Source organism: Leptonychotes weddellii, chromosome 5 (assembly GCF_054177405.1).
Source record: "Leptonychotes weddellii isolate Sample4059 chromosome 5, ASM5417740v2, whole genome shotgun sequence".
NCBI lineage: Eukaryota > Metazoa > Chordata > Mammalia > Carnivora > Phocidae > Leptonychotes > Leptonychotes weddellii.
This window is the reverse complement of record NC_138373.1, coordinates 151904075-151921945: the sequence shown is the minus strand read 5'-3', so window position 1 is coordinate 151921945 and position 17871 is coordinate 151904075. Positions and strand designations below refer to the sequence as shown.

At 41.0% G+C, this 17871-nt stretch overlaps 1 protein-coding gene across 1 annotated transcript in view; it reads left to right on the top strand.

Annotated features, from left to right (window-relative positions):
- ENTHD1 (ENTH domain containing 1) overlaps positions 1–17871 on the top strand; it is a 91903-nt gene that overhangs the window by 69704 nt on the left and 4328 nt on the right. Inside the window, exon 5 of the mRNA XM_081822520.1 lies at positions 9390–9785. Coding sequence (XP_081678646.1) covers positions 9390–9785 — 396 coding nt within the window. The remainder of the gene's footprint in view (positions 1–9389; positions 9786–17871) is intronic.

Below are 17871 nucleotides of genomic sequence, written 5' to 3'. Positions count from 1 at the left end.
ACCTGAGCCGAAGGCAGTCGCTTAACCAACTGAGCCACCCAGGCGCCCCTGACCAATTTATCTTAATTTTTTATTCTCTTGGGGTGCCCCCTAGGGTTTTATTGGCATGCTAAGGCTTGGTCTGATGGTCACAAACACTTGTGCCTTCAGGCACCTGCTCATCTCCTTCATCCTGGAGTATGCTCTGTAAAGCAGGAGACCTTCACATGCCAGAGATTAGTTTCCATTTCAACCCTAACCTAAACAACAGGAAACGTGGCGATAGGTAATGATCACTAGCTTCCCAAGGACATGTTCAGCTTCAGTTTTTATAATGATAATCTATTAAGGGAAATTATAATTTTTATTGTTGGTAGAACCATAACTATGATATAAAATTTAATAATGAGCATTTGGTACCTATTTTATAATCCATTCACTGTGATCCATTTTCATGGCCTGAAAGTCTTCAGCTGTCTACTTGAAGAGGTTGTTTTTTGTTTTTTGTTTTAAAGATTTTATTTGTTTATTTGAGAGAGTGAGAGCCAGAGAGCAGGAGTGGGGTGAGAGAGCACAAGCAGGGTGAAGGGCAGAGGGAGAAGTAGACTATCCACTGAGCAGGGAGCCCGATGTGGGGCTCGATCCCAGGACTCTGGGATCATGACTTGAGCCAAAGGCAGACACTTAACCAACTGAGCCACCCAGGCACCCCTTGAAGAGGTTTTTAAAGACCTTTAAATGGGTCCATATCTCTATTTTCTTATGAGAAGTTAAACCATTATCTCAAATTTATACTGAAAGAAGTAGTAAATATACATGCCATATTTCATAGCCATATTTTCCAAAATATTTTCTTTTTTTAAAATTTGGATGCAGTATATTCTGCAGTTAAATGTAACACGGATCAGAGGGAGATTATAGCTGTTCTAACTTACTATGATTATTTGGGGTTTCATACATATACTGTAAGAAAAATATATTAAGATTGTCATGTCAAACATGTTATTCAAGTTTCACATTCAGTATCCATTTTATTTATTTATTTATTTTAAAGATTTTATTTATTTATTTGATATATAGAGAGAGAGCACAAGTAGGCAGAGAGGCAGACAGAGGGGCTGGCAGAGACAGAGGAAGAAGCAGGCTCCCCGCTGAGCAGAGAGCCCGACGTGGGGCTCTATGCCAGGACCCTGGGATCATGACCTGAGCCGAAGGCAGACGCTTCACCGACTGAGCCACCCAGGAGCCCCTTAGTATCCATTTTAAATTAGTGGCTTGTCTGTCTACTTTTAACCAGTATATTAATGAGCAATTCAAATCACCCCTCTATATTAATAATTTATAACTGTGGCGTCTTAGCAAAATGGACTTCTTATCATCAGATCCTATTTCCTTTGATTAACATAATTGCAAAAGTAGAAGCTCCTTCGGTTACACATTTTTAAACTACAGAAAGACATATTTTGGCATCCATCTTTTGTCAGGTTTGCCAGCTCTCTGCTTTGTAGCTGTAATTGGATACAGTGTATCAGACCAACAGAATTGATCACAGCAATAGCTCTGCTGGAATTAACACCCATTATTAGATTCACCATATAATGGAATATAAAATAATATGCGGTGATTATAGTACCTGAAATAAGGCAGCGGAATTATTGGAAAATGAAAAAGAGTTACCAGTATAGAATGTTCCTACTGTAGGCAAAGTCTCTTAACTCCAGAATTAAATCCAATGTTCCCTTTCAAAAATGATTTCATCATCGTCTCCAAATGAGCAAAAACATTTTCAGTACCTTCAGCAGCATAGCTCTTCTTTTTTGTCCTTAAGCTCAAAGCATGGAGAGGTGTTGGGGTTTTGTTTGTTTGTTTTGTTTTTTTCCCCTTACTTCAGGCATTTTAGTGATAGTCTGTATTTAAATTTGCAGTTACACAGGAATAAGCTTCTTCCTGAAGATAACTATCAAGAATAATCAAACCAGCTTTACAATGACTGATGTTTGAAGGTCCTATTTTGCATTAATCAAGTATATTGGCAGGTGTAAAGCACTGTAAAATAAAGAGAACTGGGTACAGTCTCATAATTTAATACTGAGCTTCTCATCCAGGAGTCTGCCAGATAGATACTTGAGAACAAAGCTCTTTGACATTCAGGTTTAAATTGAAAGAAAATGAGAAACCAGATAAAGCAAGCCAACCAAATTAATTCACTCTGTAGTCCTCTCTGTTTTTTAGTGGAATTCAGAGAAATTCTCTCCCAGAGAAAGTTGGGAAGCCCTCATGAAACAATTGTTTTAGTGTTTACAGAGTATACATTTATGTATTTTGTGTTCAACCACATAGAAATAATATTTACTGCTCTTCTCCAGCAAATCCCCAGGAGTTCCCATGGGCTTCAGAAAATTTTCCATAAATGCTGTGCATTATTTATATGGATCCAAGAAAACATCTACCCCAAAGCCTTTCCTGGGAGGAGACAAATAGGTACAGATATATGGGCCAATTGTGTACTTAACTTGGTACTCCTCCACATGGCCCTGCATCTTTAAAAGTGGCACCAGGGACAAAAGGAGTGACCCCCAAGGTAAACTTCAGTCACTTCACAGTTAGGAACCACTAGAAGAATTGTCAGTGAAGAAGTACTAGTTACAGCTGGTTCTACCACACTTTCAATTTCTTCTTCTGTGCCCCTAGTAAAAAGAGCATTGATTTAGAATTCAAGAATCTGAGGTTCTACCCTTCCTGGTCCTGGAAGTCTCAGGTTCTTGTGTATATTGCAAAGGGACTGAATTAGGATGTCCCCCAAGACTTTTTTCTTGACAGTTGAGTTTATTTTGATGACTAGACCATCCATATAATAATTCGTTGAACTAGACCATCCATATAATGATTCGTTTATCAAATGACTGTCACATACTCTGCTAGTCACTTATGGGTTGAGCAAGTTGGATACGATGTGTGCCCTGAAGGAGTTTGCAGTCTACTGGAGGTGATACATCTATAAACAAGAAATTATAATTGAGTCATAAACAAATTTGTTTACCGCTGTTACAGAGCTTAGAATAGTGCCTGTCACATCCTTGTACTTAATAAATATTTGTCAAATGTGACTAATATTTGAAATAATGAAATAAGTGAGAAAAATGAATATCCATATTGTATTATGCAAAAACAAAGAAAAGAGAGATTCATTTTAGCTTGGAGGATAAAGATTTCACAAAAGAGGTAGTATTTCAATTGAGTTTAGACAAATGAAACCATTTTTGATAGAGGAGAAGGGTAGGGATGAAGGATATTCTAGGCTGAGGGAGCAGCATGAGCAAAAATACAGAGATATGCAAATGTATGTCTACCTAATGGACATCACCTTGGAAATTGGAAATCAGATATAAAGAGGGGGAAGAGCATTTCAGGCACAAAAACAGTATGGGTGAAAGCTTGTTAGAAAGAGGAAACATGGTAAATTTGAAGAACTGAAAGAAATTAAGTGTAGTAGGATCAGACTGTTTTAGGAAGAATTGCACTACAAAATGAGGCAGCAAAGCAGAGGTGTGGTCTGTGGTGTCCCGTCCCCAGTGTCACAAAACTAAGAGACAAAAGCTTCATAACCGGCCCAGCCCATCCACTGGCTACTCAGCATCTATCCACACTCTTCTACATATATTGGAATGTCCAGGCAACAAAAACATCTCTCACTGTTTGTCTGAATGAGGATCCTCTCCCCCAAATAATGAGGCACAAAGTCCCCAGCCTTCCAAGGTGCCTCACCCTCCCCTTCCTGAAACTTTCTGGAGTTCTGTGGTAGGAATTGATTTTTTTCACATTGGCTTCCCCTCTCCAGGTGTCTGGGGGTTTACTTCCTTACTCCATCAACTGTTCCTTTTCTAGCAATTTGTTGACATCTCTCATCTTCTGTTGTCCTCTCTTCTCTCCTGTTCTGTTTGGCCTTCTAGGTTTATACCTCTTTGTTCCGTTTCTGCCACTTCAGTGGGTTTTGGGGGAGGAAAGCTGATAAATGAATATATCTTGTAGCAATGCAGTGAATGCCCCACCCCATAGTCTCTGGGCCTGCCTCTGAGGACCACTGCAGGCCCGGCGACTAGTTCCCATGTACCCCGAGAGTGCCCGTGTCTCCCAAGTCCTCTTCCGGAGTTTCCTCTGGAGCGCAGAGACTTGTTCAGCATAAGCGCGGGACAGCCTAGAAGTGCCACAGATTTATTACTCATGGGGGCAACACTGAACCAGTGAAGGCGAGAGTCTCCTTCCCATTCCTGAAAGGACAGCTCTGCAGCACCCAGCTGGATCGAACCTCATTTGCCCACAATAGTCATCTGGCCATTAATACACTCTATTGACTTTATCTCTTTTTTGTTTGACCTTTCGCACTCCTTCACTCGTGCTCTTGGGATCGCTGGCCAGATCAGCTACCTGCATCCAAGTCTGTTTCTCAGAGTCTGCTTTCGGGGTTTTCGGGGGAACCCAATCTGAACATGTTCAATTTACTGTATTATACAAATGTATTCTTTATGTTCACTCACTTATTGAGAAACTACAATCTCTTAGACATTATGAAACTGAACTGGTAACTTGTATTATTAGTTATTTCTATGTGTTTATCTTACATATACTTTTGTATGTATATACATACGTATATGCAGGTATGTATATATATTCTACCTACCTACCCCTATAAAATCCACAGTTGATCTTATGTTCAATGACAGTAGGAACTGTGACTTGCATTTATGTATGGCTCCAGAGTCTAATACAGTCCAGTGCAAACAGTAGGTGCTCAGCAAGTGTTTCTTGATTGATTATTATTCCTTTCAGCGTTCACATACAGTGTACATTATTATACACAAAATCAACATACAACATTTATATTAGATAATTTATAAATTATTAAATTTAACAAATATTTGCATACCTCCTACATGCAAAAGCATGGTGGAGGCTCTAAAGTCAGAATGAAGAAGCTTAATATGATGTATTATAGGTTCAATAGAGTATATAATTAGTGAAAAAACTGAATTTACCAAAAAAATGAATTTACAGAAACTAATATTTACTATGCAGAGAAGGGAAGGATTAGGTAGACACGATTGGAAATAGTTTCCAGAAGTAGTTGAGTTGGGCCTTGAGAAGTTGGTAGGGTTGAAATAGATAGAGAAGGGAGAGGGTATTCCAGTGTTGGAGTGCAGGGTGAGAAATCGATTGTAGTAAAGCTAAAGAACCATGGGGAATGAAGCTAAAGGGACCCTAATGAACATGGGATATGTGAGTGTGGAAGAGATGACTTGACTGGAGGTTAGTTTCCTGTTGAGCAGCAATAGAAAATAAGCAATAGAATAATAATAATGGGAAAAGAAGAAATGGGTGAAGATGATCAAAAGGTACAAACTTCCAGTTATAAAATAAGCCCTGGGGATGTAATGTACAACATGGTGACTAAGGTTAACAATGCTGTGTTGTATATTTAAAAGTTGCTAAGGGAGTAGATCTTACAAGTTCTCATCACAAGAAAAAAATATATAACTGTGGTGGATGTTAATGAGACTTACTGTGGTGATCATTTTACAATATACACACATACCACATCACTATGTGGTACACTTGAAACTAATACAATGTTATATGTCAATTGTAGCTCAATTTTTAAAAAAGAAACAATAAAAAAGTGAAGTTATTGAAAGTTGGAAGGCAGTAGAGGTTTCTAGATAATGTGTATATAAATGGAAGTCAAGTTGAAGGGTCTTCAGTGGATCCTTTGATGAAGAATTAAGCTGTTGTTCAGGGTCATGCTCTCCAGAAACTGGAAGGATTGGCTGGGAGAGTATTTGCAAGCTATAACTCTGCCACCTTCCACTTTGCATTTAGCAGCTAGCCAAACTCTGTGGTATGGCTGACACCCCCATGTAATACCTCCAGACCATGTAGAGCCAGATGCAAGTGGGTCAGACTTCCTTAACTCAGTAAAGGCCTTAGCAGGTATATTAGTTTTCTAGAGTGACTGTAACCAAAAAGAAAAGAAAAGGAAAAACGAATTTAAAAAAAAAGAAGCAGCAATGGAGGGCCTTTAAAACCCTAGGAATTTAGACTTTGTCACTGAAACAAGAGGGAGTTTTGAAGGATTTGTGAATATTAACTATAAATAAAGTAGTGGTTGGACTTCGGAGGATTTGTTTGGCGTGTCGCACAGGAAGAGGGGTGGAGCAAGGAGGCGGCGGAGGCCCCCAGCACAGCTTACTCTCTAGACTCTTCAGGCCTCTTCCACCTTCTAGTTAAGTAAACATTTTCCTCTGTCATCTACACTGCATTTAAAATCATTATTTTTGAATCTTGTCATGCTTTCTTCTTTAGATCATACTGTTCTATTCATTAAAAAGATTACAGTTTAAGAATGCCTGGGTGGCTCAGTAGGGTAAGCATCTGCCTTCAGCTCAGGCCATGATCCCAGAGTCCTGGGATCGAGCCCCACATCAGGCTCCCTGCTCATCAAGGAGTCTGCTTCTTCCTCTTCCTCTGCCCCTCCCCCCAGCTTGTTTTCTCTCTCTCTCTCTGTCTCAAATAAATAAAATCTTAAAAAGAAAAAAAGATTACCAGTTTAAAAAACAAAGTCTAGGGACACCTGGGTGGCTCCATTGGTTAAGCATCTGCCTTTGGCTCGGGTCATGATCCCAGAGTCCTGGGATCGAGCCCCACATTAGGCTCCTTGCTCAGCGGAGCCTGCTTCTCCCTCTGCCTGCCGCTCCTCTGCTTGTGCTCTCTCCCTCTCTGACAAATAAATGAATTTTTTAAGACAAACAAACAGAAAGTCTAAGCAATTAGAAGACTGCGTTCTGTTCCTCCTGGACAATTGGGAAGGAGGGTGGCTAGACTTCAGTCTGGTTTGTCTCATTGAATTTTTTTTTTTTTTTTTTTTTTTTTTGAGAGGGAGATAGAGAAAGAGAGAGCTGAACCTGAGCAGCTGGGGTGGGGGTGGGGGGGCAGAGGGAGAGAGAATCCTAAGCAGACTCCAAGCCCAGCCCAACACAGGGCTCGGATTGCACAACCCTGAGATCAGGACCTGAACCAAAATCAAGAGTCAGACACTTAACCTACTAAGCCACCCAGGCGCCCCGTCTCATTGAATTTTAAGATAACTTTTTCTTTTATAATTCTAAGCTTTTGTACTAAACATCAACATGATGGCTAGGGGCACCTGGTTGGCTCAGTCACTAGAGCATGCAACTCTTGACCTCGGGGTCATGAGTTGGAGCCCCTTGTTGGGCGTAGAGATTACTTAAAAAAATAATAATAAATAATAAAGTAAAATGATGGCTATACAGATGAGTTTATACATCCCAGTTTTGATTTAGATTGAGTGTTCTTATGAGTATTTCCATCAGAAAGCCATTGTCATTCTGAATTATTTTACTTGACATATTGCTAAATTTTAAGATGATTCTGTTGCTATAGAAAAATGCTTTTCCCCCATTTTTCTCAGATGTAAAATGGAAATCAATGGAGAAATCTTTGACTACGGTTCATTTTTAAGGAATGCTTTTATGTAAATATGGTGATGTACACATGTACTTGGGAATACTGTAAATCTAGCTTTCTACCAGGAATATATTACTATTTTTAACAGACCCTTTTACCAACTAGATATAACTTGGTCATATGCAAATTAGAGATATTTTGGAAGTTACTTTCATCTACTGATTTGCTGTTTCTTTTAATTATTATTTAGTAAACTATATTTGATTAAAAAAAAACAAAGGCATTACTTTTTCTTTATCCTTGTGCTTCAATTTGTCCTTTTCCTCAACAAGCATTTACTGAGCACATCCTAGGGACCGCGCTGTTAAGGGGCACAAACAAGACTCCTTCTAAGGTCTCTTCAGAGGCCTGTTCTCAGGTAGGGGCCAGACTGGTGAGAAATGATAATCCACAGGGCTCCAAACAGGGTGTGGGGAGGAAAGACAAAGAACAGGATAGGGCAAGGAAAGAAAAGGAAAGGATTGGGGCAGGAGAATGTGAAGCTTGAATTGAGTTTGAAAAGATGAGAAAGCTTGCAGCTGAGAGGGTTGGAAAGAACTGGACTTCCTGACAGAGGCAGTGAGGTCTGATGCTGTGGCCTCCCAGCAACCCTTTTGCCCGGGCTGGCCTCCAACGGTGGGTGAAAAGGGGAGGGAAGGTTTTTAGAGTCAAAGGAGATCTGTTTTTCTTTAATAACTCAGAGCCTGACAGTGATGGTGACGGCCTGTAAACGTACTTTGCGAGGTAGGTTATGATATGCATTGTGATATGTCAGCCCTTGATAGCAGATTACACAGTTCCTGTATCCTCTTCTCTTCTGGAAGCTTCAAATGATTTCATCTTCCTTTTGCCCACTCTCACCTCATTATGCCTCTCATTTCCTCAACTCTGTCTCTTAAGAGAATTCTCTTTCCTTCCATATCCAACTTCAGGTAAAACTACTTGAGAGCAAGCCCTAGCACTGAGTGTTGATAGCAATTCGCATCTAAAAATTTGGACCAGGTTCATAATTTATAGATTCAGTAGATCTTCCTATATCAGACCCACCTTAAATATCTGTTCCTTTCAGTTCTTCCATTTGTAATAAATATTGCTTGTCCATTACATTCCAGGTACTTTGTTATAGTCTATGTACCCTGTGGTGATAGTAATGAATGAAATGGACAAAGATTCCAACCTGATGGAACTTACATTTTGGTAATCATCACAGCGGCTCTGAGAGATTGCTCTCCCACATAGACAAACAGTTTATTAAAATTAGGCTGCTACCTAAGTAGGGTTTTCTTTCATGGGCTTTGCCTAGACACTGGGACAAGAAGACATTTTTTTATTATAGGGGGAATAGACTTTTTTTGTAGCTGGGGGTTCTATAGGGATAGACCAGTATGATGTGGCATATTTTCTCTAGTTTATCTTGTAAAAGATGAATGTTTGAAGGTACTAAAAATATAGTGGTTTCAGAGACAGATTAAGTGGGTGAAGAGAGAAATATTTAAAGACAAGTTATTTGAAGCTTTCCTTGTCTTGTGCTTCAGTGAGGAGAGAGAGAGAAATAGCCACCAAATGACTAATGCATCAGTAATAGCTGAGGTATACTTTATATAGGCAGAAGAGAAACATAGTAAGAAAGTAGAAACAACTAAATAGAGAATCCTGTTATGGCATTAAAAAATCTGATTTATTAAAACTGCAACGGATTTGGGGGTGCCTGACTGGCTCAGTCAGTGGAGCATGCAGCTCTTGATCTCAGGGTCACGAATTCGAGCCCCACGTGTGGTGTAGAGTTGACTTTAAAAAAATAAAAATAAAAAATAAATAAAATTGCAACAGACTTGGAATAGAATACTTTCAGCTGTATTTTTTGATCATAGTTTTTATTTGTCATTTTACAGATGCTGTGCCTAGGGGCACAGAAAAGAGCCCATCTCTGCAGACAAATGTGAGTTTGGACAAGAAATCAGACCATACCATTACAAATACTGTAACCGAATGCCCTTTGCAAATGCCTCTAGAAATGCAGTCAGCTGCAAGAACTTTTGAAATGTTGACAGCTTTACCATCATTTTGGTCACCGGATAAAGAAGAGTTTATCAGCCCTAATTTAAGGATGTCAAAGTCCGATTCTACTTTCTATAATCAAGCCTCTGTAGAGACACTCTATGTCTCTCCCTCATTTAAAACATTTAACCCAGTGAAGGAGATTGTAAGCAATAAGGACTTTCAGAAGCTAACACAATCCAGCATTGCTCAGATGGATGAGGAAAACCTCAAGCCTGTGACCACATGGGGTGAGTCTACACACACACACACACACCCTTCTTTTGAAGCATTCTTCTGTTACTTTTCTGTGCTTTCTGCCTCTGTTTTTGGTTCCCTACTTTCACTCTCCATCCAGTGGTATTAAAATGTCCACACCAGAGAGAAGGACTTCTCAGTTGGGAAAGCACCACTTTTATTAAAGACCTGAGAGGCAGTTCTCCGTTGGGAGCTCCAAGTGCTTGGTTGAAGCACAAGTTTTGAGCAATTCTAATGCCGAACAAATAAGAAAGAATTAGCATTAAATAAGAGCTTCCTGTTAGGCATTTAGGTTACTTATTTAGAGACTGTATAAGAAGAATTAGTTATTATGTATATTGCTGTGTATACACACAATATGTGTGTGTGTGTGTGTGTGTGTGCGCGCGCACGTGCAGCCTTTTTTATAGGGCTGTGTACCGATTGCAAAACAACAGTGGAGAATCTCTTCCTTTTTCTGTCCTATAAAACATTCAAAGGGTCGCAGTATTCTTGAGCCTGGATGGTAAAGGGAATCCAGGTTGTTGGCTGTCAGTTACCAAATCCTACATTGTATAATTATGCTTTCTTCTTTAAAGTCAATTAGTAAAAGAAGGATTTGTTTGTTCGTGCATTTTTCAAAGACTGAGTAGCTTTATTGATTCTTATGTATAATAATGCTGACAAACTCATATAAATATAAAGTTTTTAATAAAAATATTTTAAACTGCCTCAAACTCAGGTCAAAAGTGCCATATATGTACAAACAATGGAAGCCAACATGTCGAGGCTAAAGAAACTCACCTCCGTGAATGATAGCAGATTCTCCTTGCTGCCCTTCGCAGAACTTGGGGGGGACCGAATAGCCTAAAAATAAACAGAGTCTTAGTTTTGTCACCAAATTAACTCTTCTGCAGAGACTGCCAATGTGGAAGCCACTGAGTACTGGTCGCGGTGAGCGTGGTGGTTTCAGTGCATGGTTGTTCCCCTGGGAAGTTGTTACTTTGATTTCATTTCTTTCCCAAATACCCCCAAAAGATCATTGAAAATAGTTTTTGGCCGCTGCCTGTGTACCAAGTACACTTAGTTATAAAAATTAGCTGGAAGCTCCTCTAAAGCCAGTTAGCAAGGAAGACTTGCTTCTATTTATAATGAAGTAGATAGTATTGTTCTAACCCTCCCACCAAAAATACTGGTTAAAGCTGGAAAACTATTAAAAGCTGGTTTGAAGTCCTGTAAAACAACCAAGGTAGAAAACACAGAATGGGTCAAGATCCTTCGGAAAAGGACTGTGATGTTGTGATATAATGAGAAATATATATTTGGTCTTCATCCCTGGCTCCTGGCACAGAGCTCCTAAAACCCTTGGAATTTCCTGAGTGATAGGGGTGAGAAGAGTTACATTTTTGTTATTTGTAATAAGATCCTTCTTCCATATCTGAGTTTATGCTGAGGTAACCCTTGGAGGTTGGGGGCTGGTTGCCAGAGTAACCAATCAGGTGGTTAGAGGTTTGGAACTTTCAGCCCCACCCCTTGACCTCTAGGGTTGTTGAATTAATCACCCATGGCCAGTGATTTGATCAATCATGTCTCTGTAATGGAACCTCCATAAAAAACCTTAGACAGTGGGGTTTAGACAGCTTCCAGGTTGGTGCACACATGAAGTTTCTGGGAGGGTGGCATACCCAGAGAAGGCTTGGAAGCTCTGGGCCCCTTCCCCATACCTTGCCCTATGCATCCTTTCCATTTGGCTGTTCTGAGTTGTATTCTTTATAATAAACCAGTAATAGTAAGTAAAGCACTTTCCTAAGTTCCATGAGCCATTGTAGTGAATTATCAAACCCAAGGAAGGGATCATGGGATCCCTCAATTTATAGCCGGCAGGTCAGAAATACAGGAGGCCTAGACTTTTGATTGGCATCTAAAGTGGAGGGCAGTCCTAAAACTTGAGTCTTGAGATTAAGGGATTGAGCTTTTAATCTCTGGGGTCTGCACTAACTCTGGGTAGTGTCAGAATGGAGTTAAATTATAGGACACCTAGTTGGTGTCACATACAGAGAAAGAGAGAAATCCTTGTGTGTAAAACCCAAACATTTGGTGTCAGAAGTGATGTGAATAAAGTAGGAAACTAGTACTTTTAGTTGGTCCCACATTCACCTCAGTTTTCCCACCGTGGATCATTTGCCTGTTAGCAGAGCAGGATATAGAAACCGAGGGAAAGTCAGAGGCCTGGACTCCCCACGGTCTCGCTGAGCTTGCGAGATAGGTTTGGAGTTTAGGGCTTCCCAGGTGGCAGGGACTCCAGGAGTCAATATTCCAGAGGAGAGGAAGTCACAGAGGAGAAAGCTGAAAAGTCTTTGTGTGATTTCCTACTGAAACATCTGCCTCCTGCTAAAGCGGCACACATTCTGGATGTGGTGCCAAGAAACTACATGAGAAGCAGCTTCGAAGGGGCCAACACGCCAACCATGAGATTCGAATCATCTCATGGTGCTGGGAGACAGAGGTCAGAGTTCAGGATCTGCCATGTTGTAGTGGCTCTGGTAAGGACTCCATGCTCTCAGCCGGGGCCGCCGACAGGCCCCACCCGAAGCACCAGAACTACCGTCTAGGCGGAAGGGCAAACCAGAACGAGACTAGCCCTCACAAATGCTGCAACCCAGCTCCAGCTAGAGCAAAGTCATTGCTTTGTATCCCATCTGTCTTCTAGAAGACAACGAAATCCTTTCTTAAGAGCTCCTGTCATTTCTTGTGCAAAATTTTTGGCATTTAAAATCCAGGACAAAAACAGACAGCAGAAACAGACCCACAGATAAGCTAGATACTGATGCTGTAAGATAGGTACTTTAAAATAACTGTGATTAATATGATCAAGAGCACAGAGGGAAAGATGGAGAATTTCATCAGAATACTATCATCTGTAAAGAAAGAATGAAATGAGAGTTCCAGAGCTGAAAAATACACTAGCCAACATTAAGACCGGGAGGGCACACTTCAGTCATATGAGGTATCAAAAGAGAGCTTCAGCACTGGCAAAGGAGCTGGACAGTTCTGCGGGAAATCCCAAAAGGGAGGGAAACTCGGAAGGGGTGAGCCCCACCCCACATTCTGTCTATAAACTCTGCCTGAATCCTTGACTGACTGTTAAACTATTCATGGAGGGGAAGACCCCAGTGCATTTGGTGGGGAGGAAAAACTGAGCACTGGAAATGATAAATATGTGGGTAAATATAAACTTGATTTCTATTCTAATTTTTTAAATGCATATGACTGTTTAAGGCAAAATCTTCATACTGTATTTTGGGTTTTAAAACATGGAGATGGAGTATATATTCCATCATAGCACAGAGAGTGGTGAATTGCAGAGTTGTTAGCGGCTCAGGCTCTGGAGTCACACAGCCGGGGTTCATCATCTCAGCCCAGCCACTGGTTTTGTGACCCGTATACATCAGTGTCTTCATCTACAGGGCATTTGGGAACAGCTGCTGGAGGGGTTCCATGAATTCACAAACACGAAACAGATCCGAGTAGGATCTGGTACCAGGCAGGTGCCATAGAAAAGTTTGCTGTTACTCCAGTGTCCATATTTTTAGTTCCACTTTTCGAGCTCTAGGCCCCCAGCCCCCTCCTAACCCTCCAGATCCACTCTGGTTATTTCCCAAAAGTACCCAGGAGTTCCTTTCTTATTCTCAGGAACGAGGAGACTCCTATGCTTCCAGAAAGGGCATTCCAGGCTGAGGAAAAATGCACAGTTGTGACTGACCAAAGAGATTCTAGGAGCTCCGATTCATTCTCCACAGAACAGCCAGAGGACTTGAGGACTAAATTCCCCCACTGAAACCCCAGACTTCTCACTGTGTGCCTAGAGATCAAATAGCCTTCCATACCCTGCTCGGCCTAGCTTCTGCCTCTCCCAGCAGCCTGTGTTCTTTCTGTTTTGTCAAGTAAACCAAATTGCTTCGCCACCTTTGTACCGTTGTTCCCTCAGACCAGAACACTTCTGATCCACCCCTTCCTCAGTTCACTCCTACTCATCCTTCAGGGGTCAGCTCAGCACTTCTGCAAGATTTCCTGACCCCCTCTATTATTTCAAATCCCCCTCCCACTATATGTTGTCTTAGTACCTATAAGTATCCTTCTAGCACGTATGGTCTAATTTTAATTCTATTATATAATTCAGTATAATTATGTATGTATTGAATTGTTTAATGTCTCCCCACCCCCAAGTGGAATGCCCCTTCCTGAGGGAGGGGACCGTGTCTGCTTGTTTACTATTGTATTCCCCAGCACGAGGCACGGTGTCTTGGACATAATAGGTACCCAGTATTTAATAAGTGAATTAAAAGCAGCCTAGTAAAGCAGGGATGGAATGTGTGCATGAACAAATAATGGAAGAAAACACTGGAAAATTATGCCAGGACAGATGATGAGGAGCTGTGTGGGCCAGGTTAAGAAGCTTGGACTTTATTTTGAAGAGAATGCAAGTCACTAAAGGTGTTAAACCGGGTAAGTGGCTTTTCAAATGTGTTTAGAAAAATTACTGTGTCAGGGAATGTGGAGGATTGTCATGGAGGGGGTGAAACTGGAGCAGGGAGCCCGGCAGGGGGGCTGTTGCCTGGAAGGAAACGGGGTGGGAGCTGGGAGACAAGAGCAGGGGAGAGGGAGGGGGGCTAGCCTGAGATGGGGCATGGCCGGGGGCAAGGAGGCTAGAATCCAGAATAGAAAACACCTCATCCTGAGGGCCTGTACGGAAGGAGGGGAAAGGATGTATCAGATGTGAGAGAAGGGTTTTGTGGTTTTTAATAATTAAGATGTGTCGAGCTTTCATGCACTACACATTATATGTCATGGCCTCCATATCTTATTGTCTGAGGTCACCTGCCCAGACCAAGGGGTTTGGAGTGGTAGAAGTCGGGGAAAGGACTGGTACAATTTAGAATAGCCACTCCAGAGAATGGAAGAAGGAGCGGATAAGACACTGATTTGACAAAGGAGCCAGGAGCCGTAATTTGTAGGAATCCTAATTTGCAGGAATCCTAATTTGCAGGATCCTTTTCTTCAATAGTGCTGAGCCGCCTGGGGGTAGGAATGAAAAAGGTAGATACTTGAATTGAAATAGGATTAGGACAGGAACTTGCAAACCATAGCTTTGGGGCCAAATGAGGCCCCTCCCTGTTTTTGTAAATGAAGTTTTACTGGAACAACCACAGTAATTGGTTTACGTGTCATCTTTGTTTGCTTCTGTGCTGCAAAGCGGAGCGTACTTGCAGTGTACTTGCAGTAGAGACCCTATGTCCCATAAGGCCTAAAGTAGTTACAATCTGGTTCTTTACAGGAAAGGTCTGCTGACTCCCGGATTAGGAATTAGCAGCAGATAAAGCAGAGAACATGGCAGGGGGTGATGGGGGGAATGGAGCAAGAAAGTGGTTCAAGTGATGGATAATGGGATTCTAGACTAGACAAGAGAGGGGAGTCAGGTGGGTATTGATGGAATGAGAGAGAATAAAAGGATTATTGGATCTACTGGCTCAATGAGGCCAAAGTGTAGATGCATTAAACGGAACGAGAGGGCTGGAAGTAATCGAGAAGAAGTCATCTTGGAAAGCAAGATTTCAGAGTAGGGCAGTTCTTGAGTGATGACATGTTCTAGGGAGTGCTCAGAGGAATGGCTGAAGGTGACTCATGGTGGAGGAATTCAGGAAACGATGAGGTGGGTTTGATGGCTAGTCTCCGTGGACGCTGGATGATCGAGGCTAGAAAAGACAGCGTCTATTTTCAGTTTTTCTATTTTATTGTTTTAAGAAGTATTTGTGTATATGAAGGGTCCAGGCCTGGTAGTGTAAACTCTTTGGAGATAAAGAGCTGGGTGAATTTAAAAAGATTTACACACTCACAGTGTAGCAGATTTCAGCTGTCAGGGGGCTCTGTCCAAGGCAGCCACCAAATACAGGTTAATATTTTCATTCTGATACTTCCACTGAATGACGGATTTGCTGCAGCCACCTCCTTTGACCTCTTGATGCTAAATAACTCTGTTCCTAGAACAGTCCATTCCTTCTCCTCCTCCATTTAAATTTTAAGTTATTTATCTGTAGGTCAAACTATTCCTTTAGGTCATTAGATCATTTGTCGTGCACACTGAAAAGAAAAAGGGAGCTAATAGATGCACAGAAGCCAAATCACTATATTCATGAGCCGCAGTTCGGGTAAGTGTGTTAGACTGCACTGGACTTTACTTTCTAATTTGGGGAGAGGAAAAAAAATCTATACATTCTCATGCTGGGATAGTGGTGAGCATTCTCACTGGCTCCATCCTTTGTTTATATCTCATTGATTCCATTTTTGTACTCTGGATTTCAGTAGTGGTTGTTCAGTAGAGCTGTTTCTCAGTTCATCTTTGCTAAGGAAAGAAACCAAACATCACACACACACACATACACACACACACACGTCCTTTAACTTTTTGTCTATAAAAGGCTTCAGAGCCAGAATAATGAACATTTCCCAAAAAGAAATGGGGAGAATGGTAGGAAACAGCTCGGCAAACGGTCTTAGCTAACCCTAAGCTCCCCGTCAGGCTGGTTCAGAAGCAGCACGCAGAGTGGAGGGTGAAGGAGTATCATCAGACCCAGCAGGGAAGTCAGAGCGGCACCCCTGCGCTGCCCCCAGACGCAGTCCCGGCAGTTCCTCCAGCCCTTCAGCTCCTGCCTGCCTTCTTGCAGGCAAAAAGACACACTGATTTGATTTTTTTAAATTCAGTGAACCAAATTTATAGTTCATAGGTAAGTGAGAGAAGTCATCATTAATCCAATAATCCAATCATGCCAATAACAATTTAGTGTTAGTGATAGGGATGTACTCATTAGCATTTCTCTCTAATCCTATGTTATTCCTAAATCTGTTTCTTTCATGTAGCTTATTTATAATAATGACATTAAAGTAAATTTTCAAATATTATGTTTTTAAAAACTGAGATCTAATTCATGTACCAGAAAATGGACCCTATGAAAGCGTACAGTTTAGTGGGTTTTAGTATATTCCCAGAGGTGTGCAATCACGACTACTAATTCCAGAACATTTTCATCACCCCAAAGAAGTCCTGCATCCATTAGCAGTCACTCCCTATTCCTCCCTACCCCTAGCGCTGCCCCCACCCCCCCACAACCAGTAATCTACTTTCTCTTTTTGCCTACTCTGGACATCTCATGTTATGGAATCGTACGATATGTGCCTTTTGTGCCTGGCTTCTTTCGCTTCACACAGTGTTTTCAGAGTTCATCCATGTTGTCACATGAATCAGTACTTTACTCTTTCTTATGGCTGAGTAATATTCCGCTGTAGAGAGAAACGCAGTTTACTGATCCATTCATCAGTTGATGGATATTTGAGTTGTTTCCACTTTTTAGCTATTATGAATAATTTTGCTATGGACATTTATGTAAAATGTTACTTTCTATATCACAGAACAAAATCAAAATATTTTCATTCATGTGTACTCTTAACCTGACAGTCATTATGTGTCAGGAAAACTGAGAGGGAGGAATTGGACAAAGAATTAAAAATTCCTCTGTTGTACAGTGAGCAGTCTGAAGTGTTTAGTTGACCAAGGACCTGCTGCTCACAGAAGAATTTACATTTACAACTACAGCTGGAGAGAGTTTAAAAATATTTCTAGAAATGCACTTGTAATTATATTTTTGCAATGCAGTTCTTCTAAATGCTTTTTAAGTTTAAAGTTACAATGAGATAATTAACTGGTCTGATGTTTTTCATGAGTATAAAAAGTTAGAGCTAACACATCAGCATTTGGAATAATTTTATCAGTGCTATCTTTAAGCAGGTGCAACATTAATTCGCATACATCTATCACACAGGGAGATTTTTAAATGCAGCCATTTCTTGCTGCTTATCTGCTGCATTTCAGCCCTGGTAGATACACTGTATGAGAAGGATGAATGTTTTTTTTAATTTTTTATTGTTATGTTAATCCCCATACATTACATCATTAGTTTTAGATGTAGCGTTCCATGATTCATTGTTTGTGCATAACACCCAGTGCTCCGTGCAGAACGTGCCCTCTTTAACACTTATCACCAGGCT